Consider the following 23,446-nt stretch of genomic DNA (forward strand, 5'->3'; position numbering starts at 1 on the left):
AATAGTAAAAGAAGGAAGATTTATTTTAAAAATTAAAACAGATTTTAAGGTTTCGGCTAGATTGTTCACCAGAGGAAGGATGTCGTTTTGAGGCGCTTTTCTCCTTTACCTGGGCTAAGCAATGGCTAAGCCAGCAGGGCCTGAGACAAGCCTAGGCTGCAAGCCAGGAAGACTGGGACAGACATAAAGCAAAGTGAACAAATAAGTAAATACATTAGGGATGGGACTCAGGTTTCTCACTGTCAAAGAAAGTTATTATTACGTAAAATAGGAACAGCTAAACCAAGATTTGGTTACCAATGTGAACTCATGGATTTTATTGTTTACTAAATATTGTTATTAAATATTAATATGTACATCAACATATATTTCCAAGCTTTGTCTACTGAAAGGGCCTACAAACTTACACTCAATATCAATGAGCATTAACTTGTATACCAATAGCTTCCCCCTACTTAAAAGAAAAAAGGCTCCTTGGGAAAATGCATGACTCTAAGACTGAGAGAGAAAAACAAGGTGGCTCAGATCATCCTGCTACACCAAAAAGTAAGAAGTGCTCAAAGAATGATGGGTTTATGTCAAAAAGACAATCATCAGCTTGAAGAGACAACATGGACCAAATCTGGAACAATTTAAGCATAAAAATAAATAACAACAGTTAAACACTATAACTTTAAAGTAAGAGAAGAATGACATATATCTATGCCTATATAAATAAATAAGAAAAATCTTAACTAAGGTAAAAGTTAATATTATCATTGATGTGAACAATGATGAACATCATGAGTCTCCTGATATGCTATGCAATGATTTTAGTGAGGGTTTTTTTTGTGTACATTATTCACATCATAAAAGAAAACACACAAATTATGAAGAAACATCAGGTTAATCCACTTTCAAGTATAAAGTAAGTGGCCTATACTCCTCACAAACATCAAGGTTATAAAGGACAAGAATGATTTCAGATCGAAAGAATAACATATTATTTTGAATTAGATCTTATACCTAAAAAGGACATTATTTAGATGAAATATAAATGGGATCTAGGGAACAGATGGTAATTTTGCATTTTTTAATTTTGCAAGTTATACACTGATTATAGAGAATGTCTCACATATCCTTTAGGGAAAAAAAAAGAGAAAACACACTCTAAAGTATTAAGTAGTAAATGGGCATTATGCCTATGTTATACTCAAACAATATGTGTATACGTGTATATATCTATAAACAAATAAATGAATATGGGAGAAAGAAGGATGGAGGAGGACACAGGGAAGGAGGACAACAAACAAATGTGGAAAACTGGGAAATGAATATGTAGAAACCCTTCCCATTAATTTTTGCAACCAATTTTTCTATAATTTTAAAATAATTGAAAAAAATGTTTCCCTGAGAACAATTATTTATAATATTTTACTGATAAATTCATTTGAGGAAAGAATATTCTATTATTTTGAACAGGGAAAAAAATTATCTATCGAAGACAAAAAGATTTGCTAAAATAACTTTGCTAGTCTCTTTGGTCCTGTGATAAAAGATCACTTAGAATTTAATGAGCACTAAAAATAATATTAATAAAAAAATACCATCTGACTCATAACAAAGAATCATTTCTCTACCCACCTCTAAATGGGTTAAACATTTTTTTGAAGCAGGAGACAGAGAAGTAGACTGGTATGTACTACAGTGCCGTTTCTGTTGGACTTTTCTCTTAATTTCAGGTTCTACTTGTGATTCAGACTCTTCTGTTTTCTTCATTATACGTTCTAAAGGAAGGAGAAAAAAAAGCACTGAAATTAAATTTAATAAATTCCTCATGATTTTTACTATTAAAAAACTCTAGTTTTAATATTCTCAATATTTAAGTTTAGTTAAATAGCGTTTCAACATGTATGATAAAGAATAACCTAAACTTTAAAACTAAGTTTCGACCTTTTCATTCCTCAGCAGGATTTCTACACTGTAGACTACTTCAAATGTTCTCTTCAAATTATTCTTGTCACTAAGGCACTTAAAAGCACTTTCTACACTGAACTACACACATATCCTCCCACCCCCCGAAGCAGATTAGTTATACTTCTTGGATTAATAATGAGAAAAAAAATCTGAATTCAAACATTAGGTACATTCATTAAGATAAAGCCAAACTAATGCTCAAGCTAATGTTTAAGTTCAAGAAGTACAAAAGAGAATTTTCCTCCTTATCTTTCAATGTAAATTTAAATGCCCTACTTGGATAATCCCAACTTGGTTAAATACTTATCTTTAATATCCTCTTCTATCTTGTTCTTTTTACAAAAAGAGATTACATACACATAAAAATCAACATTATCTAATATTTTGCTTGATATAAAGTTCTATTAAAAGGGGCTGGGGTTGTGGCTCAGTGGTAGAGCACTCGCCTAGCATGTGTGGCGACCTAGGTTTGATCCTCAGCAACACACAAAGATAAATAAATAAAGGTACTGTGTCCATCTACAACTAAAAAATATTTTTAAGATAAATTCTATTAATAAATTCTATTAAGAAACCTCTGTAATTATTCTTGTTTATTGCAGTCATACAGAATTTCACTAAGTGATTATCACTCTCTTAGCCTCTGAACCTTCATATTCATAGACAATGGTATCAGAATGGACTATTCCTTGTCTTACTCTCTTCACTTTCAAGAGAATTCTACTTTCTAATAGCTCTTAAATTCAATCTCTTCTTTCCAGCTTCACTGTTTCTACATTTCAGGTGTTTAACTTGTCTAATCTTATCTTCCTGACTCCAATTTTGCTCCCTTCATTCAGATCATTCTCCACTATTGTGAAAGTTTTCTACCACAAAAAATGTGACTTTGTTATTCTAATACTAAAAATTTTACCATGATTCTAGCAGCTGAAGAAAAAAAAACCTTGACTAAATACCATCTTCTGGTAAGCAAAAGTTCATGTTAATGTTTCAGTCTTACTTCCAAACTTTACCTTTCAAAGAAGTGTATTTCTCAGGGTGTTTTCTAGTTTACCCTATTTTATATGCTATTCTCTTCACAAGCAAAGGCTACCCAATTTATCCAGTGAATTCAAATTTTTATTTGCTAAGAAACTGCCTCTATCCCACCCTAGGAACAATAAAGGAATCACTGGAGTTTCCACAGCACTTTATCTGTACTCATTTTATTATTATTTATCTGTACTTGTTACTCCCTATATATTGTTAGCTCTGAAAAAACAGAAATCATGTTTTAGACACATTTCCCCAGCATCTAAAAATTGCACAAGGGTAGACAAATGCTACTATATTAATAAACCACATGAGAAAAGAAAAACCAAGACATATTAAAAAGTTAAAATTACGGGGGTAAGAGGCTGTGGAGAGGTTAGTAGATCATTTCCAAAAATTGCTTAACTTTTGCTACAGTGAGATGATTTGTGCATAGATTTAGAACTATCCTTTAGCCTCTAGTCATGGAGAAAAATTGAAAGATACTTCTTTTTCTCTCCAAAAACCTAAGGTTACTGAAAAAACACTCCAGTCATCCAAATGTTAATAATTTCCATGTGTGCTAACTTACTTTGTTGGTTGCCTAAATATAAAAAGAATTTTCTATACAAGTTGATTATTAATGAGCTATAATGTGGCATTTTAAAAAATATATCAACAGAGTCACCTAGAACATAACTAATTACATGCAAAACTTAATTTATGGTAGTATTAACATATGGTTACCCCTTCAGAGTGAGGTGGCTAATAATTTAATAATTTAATTGAAGCTACTCAAGAGACTGAGGCAAGAGGATCACTTGAATCCAGGAGTTCAGGAATAGACTGGGAAACGCAGACTTTGTCTCAAAAACAAAACAAAGCTGGGTTCAATAGTGTAGGCCTATAATCTCAGGGGCTCAGGAGGCTAAAGCAGGAAGAACAAAAGTTAAAGCCAGCCTGAGCAAGGAACAACGAGGCACTAAGCAACTCAGTGAGACCCTGTCTTTAAGTAAAATACAAAATAGGACTGGGGATGTGGTTGAATGTCCCTGAGTTCAATTCCCAGTTCTCAAAACAAAAGGAAATGACAATAACACCAAAGGAAAAAAAAAAAAAAAAGACCATGCTCCTTTCCACAATTTATTTCTTTTTTCCCTTACTAAATTCAATACAATACAATGGAAAGCCCTTTCCTTACAAACAGATTTTACTAAACTTTGAAAGCCACATATAATTTTTGCTCAAATATGTATATAATAACTTTTCTGGCCGGATCCATTTAAAAAACAAATTACACAGAACAGAATACATAATATTTAAAACATAGGCATACAATCCTCTCTTGGTATCTATGGGAGACTGGTTCTAGGACCCCTTACAGATATTGAAACCTGTAAATATTCAAGTCACTTAACAGGAAATGATGTAGAGTATCTGCATAGAATCTATGCACATCTTCCTATACACTTTTTTTTAAAAGATTTTTTTTAGTTGTAGATGAAAAACAATCTTCATTTTATTTATTTATTTTTACGTGGTGCTGAGGATTGTACTACCCAGTGCCTCACGCACGTGACGCAAGTGCTCTACCACTGAGTTACAACCCCAGCCCCCTATATGGTTATTTGTTTATTTATTTATTTATTTTTGTAATTGTAGGTGGACAGCATGTCTTTATTTGTTTACTTTTATGTGGTACTAAAGATCAAACCCAGTGCCTCACATATGCTAGACAAGTGCTATACCACTGAGCTATAGCCCCAGCCCTTCCTGTACATGTTAAATCATCACTAGATTATTTATCATCTCTAATACACTGTAAATGCTATAAAATTAGTGATACTGTGATGTTTATGGAATAACAATAAGACAAAAGTCTGTACATGGTTAGAACAGAGAGTTTTCTTTTTGTGAACACATTTGATCTGTGATTGGTTAAATCCTCAGGTGAAAAAATCCAAGGCTCTGGAGGGCTGACTGTATATACATAAAAAAGGCCTGAAAATGATGCTGTATTAAAGTGCTAATGGCAGTTAAACTGACTAGTTCACTGTGAGGAAATACTTTTCTTTGGTATATCTGAGTTAAAACAGTGATAAATCAAGTTACTGAGTTGTAATCACACAATATAATTATATTAAAACACAATTAATGTACACTTAGAGATAGCACAGAATGTCAACCAATTCAATTTGAGAAGGATACAAAAACAGGCTAAAAAGTTAAACAAAAGGACAGGTAGATAGGGGGAAAAAATGAGCAATCTTAATATATGAGTAATTATTATTTTATGTTTGGAAAAATTAAAAAAGAACACTTTCCCACAAAAAACAACAGGACACATGGTCTGACCACAAATTATATGTAATAGTTTTCAAGTTTTAAGTTTTTACTAACAAAACTGCTTATTAAAGCTAGTAAGTGCTGATATATGGCTTATCAAAATACATATTAAGTGCCTTTTAAATTCAAAATAAAGGGGTTTGATAGAATGATTTTTAAAAAATTATCTTGGATGTTAAGAACTACAGAAAGACAGTGATTTCTTTCTAAGAGAAGATAATTACTGAAGCTCTGCCACTAACAACTTGGATCCTAGGAATTCCAAAAGGAATTTTAAAACAAATGCAATCTTCATAGAAAAACCTATGTGATATTATTATAGTAATGTAATTCATCCTATACCCAAGCATATGTGTCTACCACACACAAAAGAAACTGAAAACAGCAGGCTCTGTTGAGTTTTCATTAAGTTAAACAAATGATACAATATTTCAATATAATTTTCTTCCTTTTAAAAAAAATGTTGACAAGATAAATATCAATATTCCTCTCCAGAAGTTTCTAAGTATTGCCATATGAATTTCATTTATTAAATATGTCCACAGATATAATCAAATAATCAAATACATAGAAGGTACAACTCTTCCCTACAGAAGAAATAATAAATGTAAAATAGACAAAGAAAATAGAAAATCACCATTAACAAACATAAAACAATAATTACTGCCAGTACATGAATAGATTCTAAAATCAGAGGGTAAAAGTTTGAGAAACAGAATACTGCACAGTCTAAGGATCTCATCTAAGATATTTACTCAGTGACAAGGGAAAAGAAACAGCGACTTATAGTAAAGAAACCCAACAGAAACTACCTTAACCAAGTAATCACAGTTTATATCCCCAGTAATTAATGTATTCACATCATGTAATCGCTGATGTGAAGCATGAAAAGGGCACAACATGATTTCTATATGAACCTTGTCAAAAATGCAGAGACTCAATCTCATTGTAAGACAACATCCTCCAACCCAAACTAAGAAGCATAGCACAAAGCAATTAATACAGCCTTCAAAATTTTCAAGAAAACAATGATAACTAGATGCAATGTAGGATCCCAGATTGGATGCTGGAAGAGAAAAAGGACATTAGTGAGAAAAGGATACTGGCAGTCTTGAGGAACCGACCACCTAGTAGCTGCTATCTGAAACTGAATCAAAACATAAATTCTACAGCTGTGTGAGTTAGGAAGGCTGTGAGAAAATGGTGCAAGGCACCCCAGAGAACTAGGAAACCAGGTACAACCCTGAAATACCAGATTTTAGAGCAGAAAGAGAATGATTAAAAAAAAATAGACTTCACCAGCACTGTGTTCACAATGGCTTCATTGGGAAGGGAAAGCTCCCCTCCAGTGAGCTGAAAGTGTCACAAGAAACTGTTTCTTAAAAAGAAATCAGTCTGTCTACAGTTCTTAACATGAATCTTTAAAATGATTTTCTTTATTATTCTATCTGACCACCTTTATTTTGAATTCAAAAGGCACTTAATATGAATTTCAATTCAGCAAAATGCAGGTTCTGCAATCTAAGCAGAACATTTAGATGCTGCAAAGTAAGTTGGGGCAAGAGCACCCTGGCACTTCCCATCAAAAAAAAATTTTTTTATTAGTTGCTCATGACAAGACAATGATCTTGACATATCATACATTTGAATCAAATGGGGTATAATTTCTCATTTTTCCAAGTGTACAGGTTGCAGAATCACATTGGTTATACAGCCACGTATATACATACAGCAATACTGGTGTCTATTTTATTCTGCTGGAGGGAGGCTGCACCAGGTTAAAAAATTTCATTGCTAGCCAGGGGCAGTGGTGCATATCTGTAATCCCAGAGACCTGGGAGGCTGAAGCAGGAGGACCACAAGTTCAAGGTAAGCCTCAGCAATTTAGCTAGACTCAGTTTCAAAATAAAAGGGCTACAGTTGTGGCTCAGTAGTAGAGGGCCTTTAAGTTTCAATCCCTAGTTTCACCAAAAAAGAAAGAAAAACGGAAATCCTCAGTGTTTAAACTTTCTGCCCAGAGATCAGAAATCCTGTTGCTTTTCCTTTTCAAAAAACTTCTTTTGTGTTTTGTCTTTTTGTTGGTTTGCTTTATTTTTGTGTACCCAAGATCCAATGGTCACCTATGCTTTATTTCTCACTAGATTGGTGGGTGCTCAAGCTATGAGTCAATCTGCAAGAATGAGACTATGGCATGGACTTGGCAGAAGTTCTGGGCAGTGAAGAAACCACAGTGACAGGTCCGTGGGTCTGCAGAGCATACTGGAAGGAGCTTACATTTGAAATTTGTAGTCAAAACTATGATAATGAGCAAAGCTGACAGGAAGTGGAAATGAGGTCTGGGTCAGGTGGAAAGTTGCAACCTTGGCATCCAACATGGATCTGGCCACCTTCCCCATGCCCAGAAGTGTCTGGTGGCTCTGGTGACATAACCTGGGCAATTCTCACACACCTCTCCCCAGCACACGTATTGAGGATCTTGGAGGAATGGCACAGCATGATCAAGATTAGTCCACAGGCTACCTGGTGAGAAGACTATCCAGTTACTTCTACCAGAGATATACCCCCATCCCCAATACAAAAGCACAATAACACTGAAGGTGAATTCTGCTCTAAAATGGACAAAACTCTTCCTTCACTTGCTGGTAGGCAAGGATGGGTTGAGATCAGCATATAGAGTGTCCCACAAACTACCTCATAACTGAAGGACTCTAAAATCAAGGCCCCTTAAAGAAGTGTCTCCCTAATACCTCAGCAAAGAGAAAGCAGAATCTTTTGATGATTGTGGTTGTATTAGCTATTTTTGGCAAAGGTTTGTCGTGTCTTCTCTATGTAGTTTTATACATTTTTTCAACTAGTTAAGATTTTTCTTGATAAGTCTTTTTTTCTCATTCATCCTTTCTTCTTTTTATTTATTTTCTGTCTCCCTTCCCTCCCCACTTTTTCTTTCCTTTTCACCCTTCTTCCAATGATTTCATGTTATATAGAGTATTATCGATTCTTAACAATGCACTCTATTCTATATTATTTCTCATCTAGTTTTCTCATTAGTTAGTAGAGTTGCAGAGAACATTAGAAGTTAAGTTTCTAAAACATGTAGCTCACAGTTCCTCAAGTTATCACTTTACCAACGGTAACTCTTTCCTTTCTAAGGGAACCTGGTAGTTGAACGTAGTACTTTGATTACTCTGATTAGCTGCTTTGATACTAAGATATTCCCCTAGCTCGGGGAATATTATAAAGTGATAACTACTTACTAAAAACCCTCACATGACAAAAGAACCCATCAAAACAAATGCAAAAACAATACAGAGGGGCCGGGGTTTGGGCTCAATGGTAGAGCGCTTGCCTAGCATGTGTGAAGCACTGGGTTCGATCCCTGGCTCCACGTAAAAATAAACAAAATAAATAAAGGTATTATGTCCATCTACAACTAAAAAAATATTTTAAAAAAAATACAAAAACTCTTAAGCAATGAGGCAACATGCTAACATTGTGTCTCTGAAAGCTGACCCCCAACACAGATAAATCAATCCACAGATAATTAAGTAGAAATGCTAGAATAATTAATGAATTTAAAAAGATCTAAGGGAGATAATATAGAATATGAAAAAGCATTAGCGATTCTGAGGATTGGGGATATAGCTCAGTTGGTAGAGTGCTTGCCTCGCATACACAAGGCCCTGGGTTCAATCCCCAGCACCACAAAAATAAAAAAAGAAAAAGAAAGAAAGAAAAATTTCAATAGAGATACTGAAAAAGAATCAAAACAAAAATATTGGAAATAAAATTCAGTCAAACCCAGGTACAGAGGTGCACATCTGTAATCCCAGCAACTCTGGAGGCCAAGGCAAAGAGGATCACCAAGTTCAAAGCCAGCCTCTGCAACTCAGTGAGGCCCTAAGAAACTTTGTGAGACCCTATGTCAAAAAAATAAAAAGGGTTGGAGATGTAGCTCAGTAATAAAGCACCTGCTGTTTCAATCCCCAGTATTAAAAGGCAAAAACACCTCAAAGTCTCTCCAACAGATTAAGTCAAGTATAATACAGAATCTCATAGCTTGTAGACAAGGCAGATATAGCTGAATAGTTACAGTAGTAAAGGAAAAAACTATGATTAGAATATGCAAGAACTCTGGGACAACAACACAGGAGACCAAACTTAGGCACTGAGGAAGGAGCAAAGATATAGGCTAATGGAATCAATAACCTATGCAGTGAAAAAACTGCAGAAAAATTTCCAAACGCTGTGAATGAAATGCACATCCACATACTGATGGCATTTAGAAGAGCAGATTATAAGACCAGAAAAGAAATTCTTCAGGACACATTATAACTAAAATGTCAAAAATCCAAAACAAATAAAAAATTTTAAAACTGCAAGAGAGAAAGGTCAGATCACACTTAAAGGAAAATCAACGAGAATAGCAGCAGATTTCTTAGTAGAAACCCTAAAAAATCCAGGAGGACTTGGAACTTTCAAGCCCTGAAAGAAAACAGCAACCAAAATGGCTATATCCAGCAAACTTATCCTTCAGAATCAAAGAAGAAATAAACATTCTAAGATAAGCACAAACTAAAGGACTTCATGACTATTAAATCAACATTACTGAAGATACTTAAAAGGAATCCTACACACAGAAGATAGAAGAAATCTCATTAGAAGATTAGATAGGTAAATGAGAATTAGGATCTAAACAAACATTAGAAATAAATCAAATTGAAAAAAAGTAATACATATCTCACTATAATGATGGTAAATGTAAATGCTCTCAATTATCCAATTAAAAGACAGACTAGGGCTGGGGTTGTGATTCAGTGGTAGAATGCTTGCCTAGCATGTGTGAGGCACTGGGTTCAATTCTCAGCATTGCATATAAATAAATAAAATAAAGGTTCATTGACAACTAAAAAAAAAATTTTTTTAAGAACATAAAAAAAAAAAAAAAGACAAACGAAGACATGCAAAGTAGATTAAAAAGCAAAGCCCAACTAACTATATGGTCTCTGCAAGAAATGCAACTCACAAGTAAAGACATCCACAGACTAAGTGAAAGGTTGGAAAAGTCATATTCCGTGCAAATGAAACTCAAAAAGCAGACTTCAACCCAAAATCCTAATTACATAAAAGAAATACTACTTGACATTTATGGCTTTAGGCCTATACCTTTAGGCTCACAAAGGTACAAACAATCATACTGAATGATGTCAATATATTTCTCTAACAGGCCACCCAGACAAAAGTGACAAAGATACTATAGATAAAAAATACTATAAATCAAATGGACTTAACAGACATCTACAGAATATTTCATTCAAGAGCTGAATATACTTTCTGCTCAGCTGCTCTAAATAGTTTCTCCAAAACAGATCATATTTTAGGCCACAAATCAAGTCTTAGCAAATGCAAAAAAAAATTAATATTTTTTAAATTCCTTGCATCTCACCATCATAATGGAATTAAATTAGAAATCAACAACAAGAAAACCAAAGAAACTACACAAACACACAGAGATTGAACTGTTGGGAGCTGCCCTGGATGCAGGCAGCTTTAAGTCCTCATGCACCGGGATTGTGAACAATTACTGTGCCCCGCAATAACTTGGGCTTTACCTCCACTCAGATAATGAAATGTGGTTCCAGGAGTAGAAGTAACCCCGTGTGGTTGAGTTACTCTCACCTGTTCCTTTGTAATCCTACCCCTTTGCCCTTTTGGGGATAGAATGTTCCATGGAACCTCCCCTTGTGTGTCTCCTGTATAAGAATAAAGAATTCCAGGGGCTCTCTCTCTTTCCACGAACCCTTAAGGTCGGAGAGCCATCACGGATTTTGAAAAGGTACTTCTGTGTGGTTGCGTGCTTTCTTTGTCGTTTTCTTAAGTTGTTAGAATAGTAAGATTTTGTGATCCCAGCATTAGGTTGCCAGCTAGGATAGATGGTGATACTGAATTACACTTTTGAATGATGAGTGCTTCATCTAAGAAATCAGAAGTAAAGGGGCTGGAGTTGTGGCTCAGAGGTAGAGCACTTGCCTAGCACATGTGAGGCACTGGGTTCAATCCTCAACACCACATAAAAATGAAATAAAGATATTGTGTCCACCTACAACTAAAAAATACATATTAAAAAAAAAGAAATCAGAGGTGAAATTTCAAATAATTCTTAGAATCAATGAGAATACAAATACTATTTAAAAAAAGGATTGAAACTAGGCCCCTCTTTCTTACCCTATATAACAATTCAACTCAAAATGGATCAAAGATATAGGAATAAGACCAGAATCTTTCCAAGTGGTAGAAGAGAACTGTATTAGTCAGGGTTCTCTAGAGGAACAGAATCAACAAGTAGTATAATAATAAAATGGGGACTTATTAGGTTGGCTTCCACGAACAGAAGCTGGATAGTTCACAATGGCCATCTGTAGGCTGGAGAGCTGGGACAACCAGCAGCTGCTCAGTCCAATAGGCTGAAGCCACAGAACAAGACATATCAACTATGCTACCCTAGTCTGAGACCTAAGTCTTCTGGAGAATCACTGTCAGAGCCTGCTTTGGAAAAGTGAAAAAGTGAGAATCCGTTATCTTAACATGATTGCAGCACCAATCAAGAACTTGAACACAGCAGCAATAAAGAACCCCTTCAAGAAGAATCAATCTTGCATCTGCTGCTGCTTTTTTGTTCTTACAACTTTTATTTCATCCAAGCCATCATCCTATTGGTTGGTCCTGTCCACGCTTCGGGAGGGTCTCCTTTTCAGTTAGCTATCCCACATGCCAATCATTCCTACATACACTATCACACCCACAATCCTCTTAATCCGCAGGATCTCTTAATCCAACAAGTTGACAAATTTAACTGTGACAAGAACATAGGGGAAATTATCCAAAACATAGGTACAGGCAGGGAGATCCTCAAAAGGATTACTAAAATTCAGAAATAATACCAAGAATCAGCAGGTCACGGTGGCACACATCCTATAATCCCAGCAATTCAGGAGGCTGAGACAGGAGGATCATGAGTTCAAAGCCAACCCCAGCAATTTAGTGAGGCCCTAGGCAATTTAATGAGACCCTGTCACAAAATCAAAACTAAAAAAGGGCTGGAGATATGGTTCAGTGGTTAAGCACCCCAAGTTCAATCCCCAATACCAAAATTAATAACACCACCAAGAAACGAATGGCAGCCAGATAAGAAATTTCGAAACAGCAAAGAAACAACATAAGGAGAGAACCTACAAAATGGGAGAAAACCTTTGCCAGCTCTTCTTCTAATAAAGGATGTATCTAGAATATATGAAAACTAGAATATATAAAAAAATTTAATACCAAAACCCCAAATAACTCAAGAAATGAATAAGTACAACTAGAAAGACACTTCCCAAAGAAAGTACAATGTCAACAATTATATGAAAAAAATGCTCAACATCTCTAGGCATCAGGGAAATGCAAATCAAAACTACACTGAGAGGGCTGGGGTTGTGGCTCAGTGGTACAGCGCTCACTTAGCACATGTGAGGCAACGTGTTTGATCCTCAGCACTACATAAAAATAAATAAATAAAATTAAGGTATTACATCCAACTACAACTAAAAAAAAAATTTTTAAAAAAACTATACTGAGATTTCATCTCACTCTAGTCAGAATGATAATCATCAAGAATTCAAATAACAATAAATGCTGGCAAAGATGCAAATAAAACAAAACCCTTGTACAGGCAGGTTCCTTAAAACAAAACAACAAAGAACTAAAAATTAACTACAACAACCAGGCATCCCAGTGACTCCAGAGACTAGGGCATGAGCATCAAAAGTTCAAGGTCAGCCTCAGAAACTTAGCAAGACCCTGTCTCATATTAAAAAAAAAAAAGAAGAAAAGAAAGAAAGGGTTTGGGATGTGGCTCAGTGATAAAGCCCCAATGGGTTCAACCCAGAGTACAAAAAAAAAAAAAAAACTAAAAATAATTAAATAGATACACACCATATGTTCCAATTATACATTATGCCTTGGTATCTCTCCAAAAGAATTAAAGACAGCATACTTTAGAGATGTATGCAGTCCCACATTTATTGTTATAATACATTTCACAACAGTCTAGTTTTTGTACCATTATCAAAAAATAAGAATAAATTATAACAGATAAAGATTGAATGACTAAAAAAAAAAAAATGGGGGGGGTGGTGGTGGATACATATACACCCAATGGTTTTATTCAGACATACAGAAAATAATGTCATTATCAGGAAAACAAACAGTATTATGTTAAGCAAAATAAGTGAGATCCAGAAAGACAAGTGCTAAGTTTTCTCTTATATGTGATAGCTATACAGAAAAAAAAGGAGGGGGGAGCAGGGAAAAGATATCATAAAAATAAAAGGGAGACCATTAGGAGTAGAGGGTCCAGGGAAGGACAAGCAGTGCAATAGGGGAAGTACTAGGCAGTGAAATTGATCGAATTATGCCACACACATATATAATCATTAAGTGGTACCATTAAAAAAATTTTTAAATAAAAAGGACATTAGAAAAAAAAATATGAACAAGGTCAATAGCTTAGTTAAGAACTAAGCAACTTCTCAGTTTTGATAAATTTACTATTATTAGAAAGATGTTAATATTAAGGAAAGCTCATTGAAGGATAAACAGGTACCTCTCTGTACTAGTTTTGCAACTTTCCAAAATAGAGTTAACAACAACAATAAAAACAGAATTCTATTTACTTAACAAATCTTATTGAATAAACTAATAATTATTATAACAAGACTGACTGTTTTGCATCTAAATCATATTAATGATCCAAATCACTTAACCTCTCTCAAAAGTATTTATCAAGCCGGGCGCAGTGGTATATACCTATAATCACAGCAGCTTGGGAGGCTGAGGCAGGAGAATCACAAGTTCACAGCCAGCCTCAGCAACTTAGTGAGTCTATAAGCAACTCAGGGAGACCCTATCTATAAATAAAATTTAAAAATGGTGGGGGGGGGGGGAGGTGGGAGGGGTGAGGGGGGTGGGAGGGTGGCGCTGGGATTCTGGCTCAGCCATAGAGCGCTCGCCTAGCACATGCGAGGCCCTGGGTTCCATCTTCAGCACCACATAAAAATAAATCAAATAAAGGTATTGTGTCCAACTACAACTAAAAAATAAATATTAAAAAAATAAATAAATAAACAGCTGGGGATATGGGGAAGTGCCCCTGGGTTCAATCCCAGAACAAAAAAACAAAAAAGCATTTGTCAAGTAGAAATGAAAATACTCATTGTACAGTTAGTTTTTCACTGAGGAGTAGAACTAATTTTGTGACTGAGCAAGAAAATAGTATAGTGGCTAAGAGCATGGGATTTGGCATCAAGTATCAGCTCTCCATTTGCTAGCCCTGTGCTTAAGCAAGCCATGTAATTCTTCCATGCCTCAGTTTTATTCTCTGTACAAAATACAAGTATACAGGGATTTTTGAATAGGGATAATATATAATAATGGATATAAAAGCATGTAACTTAGCATATACTACAGAGTAAGAGTTTAATAAAGATTAAAGGCCTAACAGAATGAGTGTTGAAGAAGGTAAACACTATTAGCTATAGTTCATCTATAGTTAACATTTGAATGTTAACAAAAAATGCTAATACATAACCAAAAGATTTCACACTATAATCACCTGACTCTGTAACCATATAGCAGTCAAAAGTTAGGAGAAATGCTCAAATCAGTTATAAAAATTATTTTCTATATATTTCTATCTAAATCTGTTTTTTTTTTCTTTCTTTCTTTCTTTTTTTTTGTATTGGGGATTATACTCAGGATCCCATGCATGCTAGCCAAGTTCTCTACCACTGAGCTACATCCCTAGTCCTTTTTATTATTTTATTTTGAGTCAGGGTCTCCTAACCCTCCTGCCTCATCCTCCTGAGTAAGTGGGCTTACAGGTATACATCACTGAACCCAGTTTATCTGGGAATATTCTAAAGTCAGTGTCATATTTCTATTTGTACTTTTCATACAGAAATTCAAATCCCTTCACAGGTGTAACAAATGAAACTGCACACTTACCAACACCTTGGGGCCGACTTAACCTTACAGGATTAATTTCAACTTTTTGGACATGAGGTGGATATTCTTTCCTAGAAAAGGAAATTTATATGGTTTTACTCAAATAGGAAATGTAATTTTCAAAATTAAAAAGTTAAGGGGATACTTACAATGCATTTATTAAAAGTAAATCATAGTTTCTTTGTCATATAAAAAGTCATACTATAAGATACTAAAACTGTATTAATAAACTAAAGCTTAAGGTATATAAAATCCCTAAACAGCAGTGACTCTACTTTATTTAGACTGTCAATCTTTCCAAGCCAATAAAAGGCAGACTGTTAAATAAATATTTAATAAATAAATTTAAATCACTGTCCTTTCAAAGTTCTCATTCTGTTTTATTTTATTAATGTATACACACATACACATATTTTTTAAAGACAGGGCCTTGCTATGTTGCCCAGACTGGCCTTGAACTCCTGGAATCAAGGGATTCTGCTGCCTCAAGTCTCTCAAGTACCTGGGACTAAGGTGTGCACTACCAAACCTAGCTTTCAAAATAGTCACTTTGGAAAGCTCTATACATTTATTCCCCAAATGCACAAACCTTTAGAATTGCTTTTACAATCAGTTTATAAAAATCACATTTAAAAACTAAAACTTAAAATCCATATACCCTACTTTGGATAAAAAATTACCCAGCTTAATATTATTCAATATATCCAAACTCACTGTAAATGTTTATGCTTATTTAAAAACAAGTCAATGAATAAAACAATAAATGTTGAATAAAATATAGGTTTTGAGGATAATTACAAAATTAGTACAAAAAATGTTATGTACAAAACCATCAATTATGGAACAAGTGTTTTAGTTTTTGTACTATTACTACATTATAGCAGAGAAAATAAATATACTAGTTTTAAAATATAATTTTGTCAAGAGTTCATGTACAATTGATTTAAACTTAATTTTTAGTAACTAAGTGTCCTATATACTATATCTATATAAGTCCAAACTACACTAATTTGGGGAAAAAAACCAAAAGCCCTACAGGTAGTGGTAGAATAAAAGCATTTATATACAGAGAATTACAAAAAGTACAAATAGGCCAGGGGTCTACAATAGTTCGATACTTTCCCACCCTAAATGAAAGCTTCCAAAATATTCCTGCTAATATTTAACTGGGGGATTAAAAAGAGGCTATTCTATTTATCTACAAATCTGCTCACACTAGTAATGAATATTTTCTAATCATCACAAACCGCAAAGGCATATTTTTGCAAGGATTTCATATTCCTACACTATAAAAGTCAAAAGTACCAAAATGAAAATAAAATGTGAAAATTACAAAAGAAGAAACTATTAAAGAATGGTGACAGTAATATATTTGTATTAGCAGTTAGCAAATATTGAAAATCATGTTAGGTACTATTCTAACTGCTTTTTATCTATTAATTCCTTTAATTTTCACAATAACCTTATGAGTATACTTTTTTACAAATGTATAAATGAGGAGACTGAGGCACAGTGAGAATAACTTCCTCATGGTCACATAGCTACTAAATGGCAATACCAGAAGCTGAATATTAGAAAACTCTTATCAATCATGATGAGTACAGCAATATTTGGTACAGCTGGGCAATTTCCACTCTGCCAAGATTTTAAAATTTGTGAAAGAAGATACAAAGTGTGAAGATTAGTGGTAACAATAGTGGAAAAGGTGGTAGATATTATTACTTGAAACTCTTCTGTAAGGAACAGTTATCTTCCAGTTCATTTTATGCACTTTGTAAAATCTTATTAGCAAATCTGGCATGGTATTGAAGGCGGTGTTTATTTCAAGACTACTAAGATGGTTTAATAAATACATAATTATTTACATCAGTATGACTCAGGGATAGTTATTTTTTCCTTAAGGTTCTAGTTTTTATTAAAATTTTGGCCTTTACGAGCTCCTTCAGCTATTTCTGTTTTCTTTTGATGTAATTCTATCCTGGTTTTCACTGTGTAACACACATAATGGAAAATTTAGAAAAATATGGAAAACTTTACTAATTGTGATAATACAAATTTGCACAATACAATCTCTGAACTGTTCCAATTTTAGCTGCTGAAGCAGGCACCCTTTCACTTACTTATTCATTTTTTGGAGTAATGATCTGGTTTCTGGCAACATTCATTTTGTGTTTTCCCCAGTACATCCCTAGAATCAATCATTTCTCCATGTTTCTTTTATTAGAGAGTGATATTTAAAAACCAGAACCTGGGCACTGTTTATCAACTAATGTCAAAAGATGTATATTTCTATAAAAAATAAATCTATTCATTTTACACAGTTAGAATTCATTATTTCAGATACTTTTTAACTGATAGAACAGTTAAAAATTTAAAAGATGTATCAAAATCTCCCCAAATTTATTCCAATTAAGAACTACTTGCATTCTAAAAATTTTCGGAGAGCTCATATATATATATACCTGATATACTTTTATAAATTGTGCATATTATAAAATGTCCTCCTTTATCTTGTTTAGTGCTTCTACTCCTTAATTCAGTCTCATTAATTAATATTCTACCCTTGCTTTCTGTTTGCATTTCTCTGTGACCCTAAACATACCTTTACTTGCAAACTGTTTAGTATGGTTCTTACAAAAAATACAGTAGAATAGTGTTTAATACAACCAGTTTGTCTTTTATTAAATGTATTCAACCAGCCAGGCACAGTGGCCACACACCTACAATCCCAACTGCCGAGGAGGAAGAGGAAGGAGGATCCCAAGTTTGAGGCCAGCCTGCACAACTTAGCGAGACTATCTCAAAATAAAAAGTAAAAAAGGCTGGGGATGTAGCTTAGTGTTAGAGAGGCTCCAGATTCAATCTCCAGTACTGCAATCAATCAATCAATCATCAAACTGTTTATATTTATAATAGCTGACAGACTTCATGTTTTTCTTTCATCTGTATTAGCTTGTTTTTATTTATTGTTTGTTTCCTTTTTTTCCTATTAACTATTCATTTCCTTTTTTTCCTATTAACTATTCATTTCCTCCTCCAGTTAATTTAACAAAAGAATATTTTATCTCTCCCTCAAACCTTACTGCAGTTTCACATTTAATTTGCTTTGCTTTAACATGTTATGAACAGTCTAGGGGCTGAGGGAGTAGTCTAGTGGTAGAGAATATGCAAGGCCCTGAGTGAGGTTAATCCCCACCATCAAAAATAAAACAACAAAAAAGTACTATTTTCTCAAACACAACACAATATAGCAGCACAAGCACTATACGTCTCTAATGGAATGAGACCTTCAGTATCCTTTAATTTCTCACTTAACCATTCCCTAAAAATAGCCTCTCCCCAAATAAGGCCTGTTATTTTCCCTTTAACCCTTCCAGAAGGCTTGTTTTTCTTCTATCTTTCTACCTCCTTAACTCCTAAATTTTGCTGAGATAGTTTTCAATATTGATTTTCCTTTGCATCATATCTCCATTTAGAAAGTGCAATATGTTTAGCTTTAACTGAACTGTCATTAACTTAACCTTTAACTGTAGCAATTATAAATTTTATATATATATATATATATATATATATATATATATATAAAATTATATTTCACGGAGCTGAGGTTGTAGCTCAGTGGTAGAGCACTTGCCTAGCACATGAGGCACTGGGTTCCATCCCCAGCACCACATAAAACTAAATAAACAAAGATATTGTTTAAAAAAAGATTATATTTCAGAGAATAACACTTCCCTACCTAAAATTCTTAGAAGTCTTCTATTCCATTAATATAAAATACAAATTCTTCAGATCAGCTTACAAAAGCCTTTCGTGATCTAAGTCCCAGCCAATCTTGTAATATTCTTCCATTTTAATCTCTAGCTATAGTGGTCCTTTTTTTCTGTTCACTGAACATGTGAAATTTATTCTTGCATTAATAACTTACCACTACCTTTTCCCTATTTGGAAAAGCCATTCTTAGAATGGTTGACTCCTTCTTTAGTTAAACATTAGCGTCATAATAGTAAAGGGTGTTTCCCTGAACACGGAATCTAAAGAAACCATATTGTCATTCTATCTCATCATCATCCAATTATACTTCTCTACACATAGAACAACGTATTTCAAGTTTCACTTGTACATTATTAACATTTGCCCCATCAGAATATCAACTACAGGAGTCCAATGATCTTGTGTTTTGTTCCTCATGATATCGTTATGCCTAGAGCATAGTAGGCATTCAACAAATACTTGCAATTAATAGAAGTATGTACACAAAAAGTAGTGTGTATTCAGAGAAGATATTTACCAGGTCAAACAATTTTACAAACAGCTGTAAAGTATGGCAATGGCTGTTAAAAGTGAACCACTGGCCACTACACAGCACTTCTGTATAGTGAATCAAAATATTGATTTTGCAGCTTATGATCAAACATCAAAATTCAGGCATCTAAAAGGCACTGTGACCTTTTGTTTTTTGTACCAGGGATTGAACCAGGGTCACTCAACCACTGAGCCACATCCCCAGACCCTTTTTTATATTTCATTTGGAGACAGGGTCTTGATGAGTTGCTTAAGGTCTAAGCAAAGTTAGGCTTTAAACTTGTGATTCTCCTGCCTCAGTCTCCAAAGCCATTGGGATTACAGAAATGTGCCACCATACCTAGCTGTGGACTTGAAGAAACTGGGTGGGAATTCAATACATTCAAGACTGTCTAGCCTGTTTACTGTTTTACCACCTACTCTTTTCCTAGTGTTTTCAAGTTTAATCTGTATTTTCTTAATAGTAGGTTTTATCATGTAGCAAGTCATTCTTCTCTATCCCCATTTATTCTTCTTTTTAAAAAATAAGTCTTCAACTTTCTATTCTCAAATATTTACTCTTTTGGATAGAATTAAATTACATTCATTTTATTTTAAGCAGTAGCTGCCCACATGGTATAAACTCCTACCAAATAGGAACAAAATAAATGCCTCAAATTAGTTTCTTTAGATATATTTATATAATTGTAGGTACTATCATAAATGAAATTTTTGTCTTTTCAAAGACAAATTCCTGAGTTCAAACCCCAGCACCACCAAAAAAAAAAAGGGGGGGGGGGGACAAATTCACGTGATTAGAGGTGAATTAGAGTATTCAATTGATTAGGGATGAAATAATCATCTATCATCTTGATCAATTCTTATTATTTCTAAAATTTCAGATGACTATAATTCCAAGAAAGAAAAAAAATCATCTGAATATAAGTTTATTTTTATACATCTTGAGGCAACAATTGACAGTGTTATCATCACTTAGTTCCATTGCCCTATAAACAATTCAGCCATACTTATCAAAAGAATTAAAAACATTTGTAACATGGCCCAATGAACCCTTTTCCAGAGATTTATTCTAAGAAATGCAGTTAAAGATTTATAAGCAATATTGTTCACCAATCTGTTTTAATAATAGTGAAAAACAGCCACAAATGAGTAAATATATTATGGGTATCTATAAGGCAAGCTATTATGCAGACATTAAAAATTATTTTTAAGAGCTGGGCATGGTTGCCCCCTCCTGTAATCCTAGTGACTCTTTAGGTTAAGGTAGGAAGATCACAAGTTTGGGCCAGCTAGGGCATCCTAATGAGACCCTGTCTCAAAATAAAAAATTTAAAAATGCTGGGAATGTATCTCAGTGATAGAGTACCCCTGGGCAACCACCACCTTAACAGAAATCTTTCTTTAGAAGCTAACTTAATAATACTGGAAAATGCTCAGAACATACTGTTAGGTAAACACAGTTGCTCCAAACTGTTGGAACACACAGTTAAAAGTATTTTCATTATGATTAACCCACATGTTAAACATATTAAAAAGGGCATACAAAAATAAATATCAGAGAGAAAATGCATCAAAATTCTAACATATGCTGTATGAGGTATGTACGCACGCCTGTTATTCTGGCAACTTGGGAAGCTGAAGTGGGAAGACCTTGAGTTCTAGACTAGCCTTGGGAACTTGGTAAGATCCTGTCTCAAAATGAAACATAAATAGGGCTGGAGCTATAGTCAGTGGTGAAGCATCCCTGAATTCCATCCCCAGTACCAAAAAATAAATAAAATAAAAATCCTAACATGTAATTTTCTACTCTGAGAACTTTTTTAAAAAAAAATTATATAAACCTTAACTACTCTTGTCTTTTTAAACACAACCTATAAGTAAACACTTCCTGTATTTCCTATTTTTATTGTTTTATTCTCTTTACCTTTGTACTTTTGTTTCAAAATTCTCTATAGTTATGGACCCACTTTATACACTAAATATAAATATTAAAAATAAATTCTACATTTAAAAATCACTGTACGCTTTAGTTGTATAATGTGTCAACAGATTATTTATATAAGGAACAAAATAAAACAGTTCAAATATCAGATTATATATTCTGAGTTGTTGGTGCTACCACATACACTATATTCACAATACATATGGCCAAGAGTCAGAAAAAAACTTTGTTTTATTCAAGTTGTCAAAGTTACCCACAATGTAGAAAAACTGGTAGCAATTTCTTTTTCTTTTCTTTAAAGGCTAAATCTCTGGAGCTTAATACTGTTAATTAATTTGTTTACTGTATCTTAGTTTTAAGATTATAACATATCTCAATGTGCCCAGCAAATAGTAAAAGTAGAAAAAAACAGGGAGAGATTAAGCTTTTACAACTACCTGACTTTTATTAGATAAACCACTGTCTTATGAATATTGATTTATTTCAGAGATTTATAGTTCCTTAAGTAGTAAAGAATAAAGCTAAGAAAACTATTATTCCTAACACATCAGGGGGTAAAAATGTGGCTTACTATTCGTAAAAGGGAGGAAACGGCTATGTGAACAAAAAATTAACAAAGTGATTGGGCTTGGGGCTATAGCTCAGAGGTAGAGCACTTGCCTAGCACGTGTGAGGCACTGGGTTCGATTCTCAGCAACGCATACAAATTTTTTAAAAAACAGTCTATCAACAACTAAAAAAAATTAACAAAACAAAATCTGATAACGCAAACATTCTTTTGTTTAACAAAATAATTTTATGTAAGGATCCAAAGGATTATGTACTAAATTCACCCTAACAGTAAATAAGTTGCCATGTAAAGCACTGAGGTATATTTGTTACAAGGACTTTCATAAACAGTTTCTGCTTCACATCTAGTTTTCAAGAGCTTTAGTCCTTAGAGGTAATCTTAGCAACAAAGGATTAAAAGAATTAACACCTATTATTATTAGTACTCAAAAATTTTCCATTTATTACAGTGTATAAAATCAATTTTAAATAATTATCTCATTTATTCCCAACAAAACTTTAAAATTAACCATTTATAGCAATTAATAAGCCTACAGCTATACTGCTTATTTGTTGATCTTCTAACTCCTATTCTAGCATTATACTGATAAGAATGTAAGCTACAAGAGAGTAGGGATTTTTGTCAACTCCAAGAAGAGTGCCTGACACATAAAGGCATTTAAATATTTGCTAAAATATATCATGAAATGAAGCTCTCATTACAAAAATTATGTGTAAGTCAAAGCAGTAGAAAACAATTAGCATCAACCCTACAGGGCTACTGTAAAAAAAAAAAAAACCTAAGATCTTTCTATTATTCTGATAATATAACAGCACCCGCATTTCAATTACAATGGCATGAAGGGAAGAATACTTATTTGGACAAAACAAATGTCTGTTCTAAATGTGTGATTGTATGAAGAGCTATTTAAAGTATAACTCTAACAATTTTACCAAAAATATTAATGGTCTTACTAAAAAAGCAGTCACTTATGAGTAAAACATTTAAAAGATACAAAGGATTCACCTGTATCTAGAAGTAATAATTTACTCAAACAGGAAAAAACTGATGGGAAAGTGTCTCTTTCCTAGGAAATAGGTGATAAAATATTTTCATAGCCCATTCATTTAAAACACACAACACGTGTAAAATAGTTCAGAATTATGTTTAAATCTTTTTTACTGGAAGGATTATCATTAAATTTGTATTTCTGAGCAGGCTGGGAATATAGGTCAGTGGTAAGCACTTGCCTAACAAGTGTGAGGCCCTGGCTTTGATCACAAATACCACAAAAA

General features: G+C 33.8%; 1 protein-coding gene across 4 annotated transcripts in view; it reads right to left on the bottom strand.

The window, feature by feature from the left end:
• Positions 1-23,446, bottom strand: part of Senp6 (SUMO specific peptidase 6) — a 114,419-nt gene that overhangs the window by 50,258 nt on the left and 40,715 nt on the right. For 2 of the 4 annotated variants that reach the window (XM_071613249.1, XM_027928276.2), the window contains 2 exons: positions 15,355-15,425; positions 1,624-1,766 (listed from right to left, as the gene is read on the bottom strand). In XM_071613249.1, coding sequence (XP_071469350.1) covers positions 1,624-1,766; positions 15,355-15,425 — 214 coding nt within the window. The remainder of the gene's footprint in view (positions 1-1,623; positions 1,767-15,354; positions 15,426-23,446) is intronic. The other 2 variants (XM_071613251.1, XM_071613250.1) reach the window with 1 other exon arrangement.

Source organism: Marmota flaviventris, chromosome 6 (genome assembly GCF_047511675.1).
Source record: "Marmota flaviventris isolate mMarFla1 chromosome 6, mMarFla1.hap1, whole genome shotgun sequence".
Lineage (NCBI taxonomy): Eukaryota > Metazoa > Chordata > Mammalia > Rodentia > Sciuridae > Marmota > Marmota flaviventris.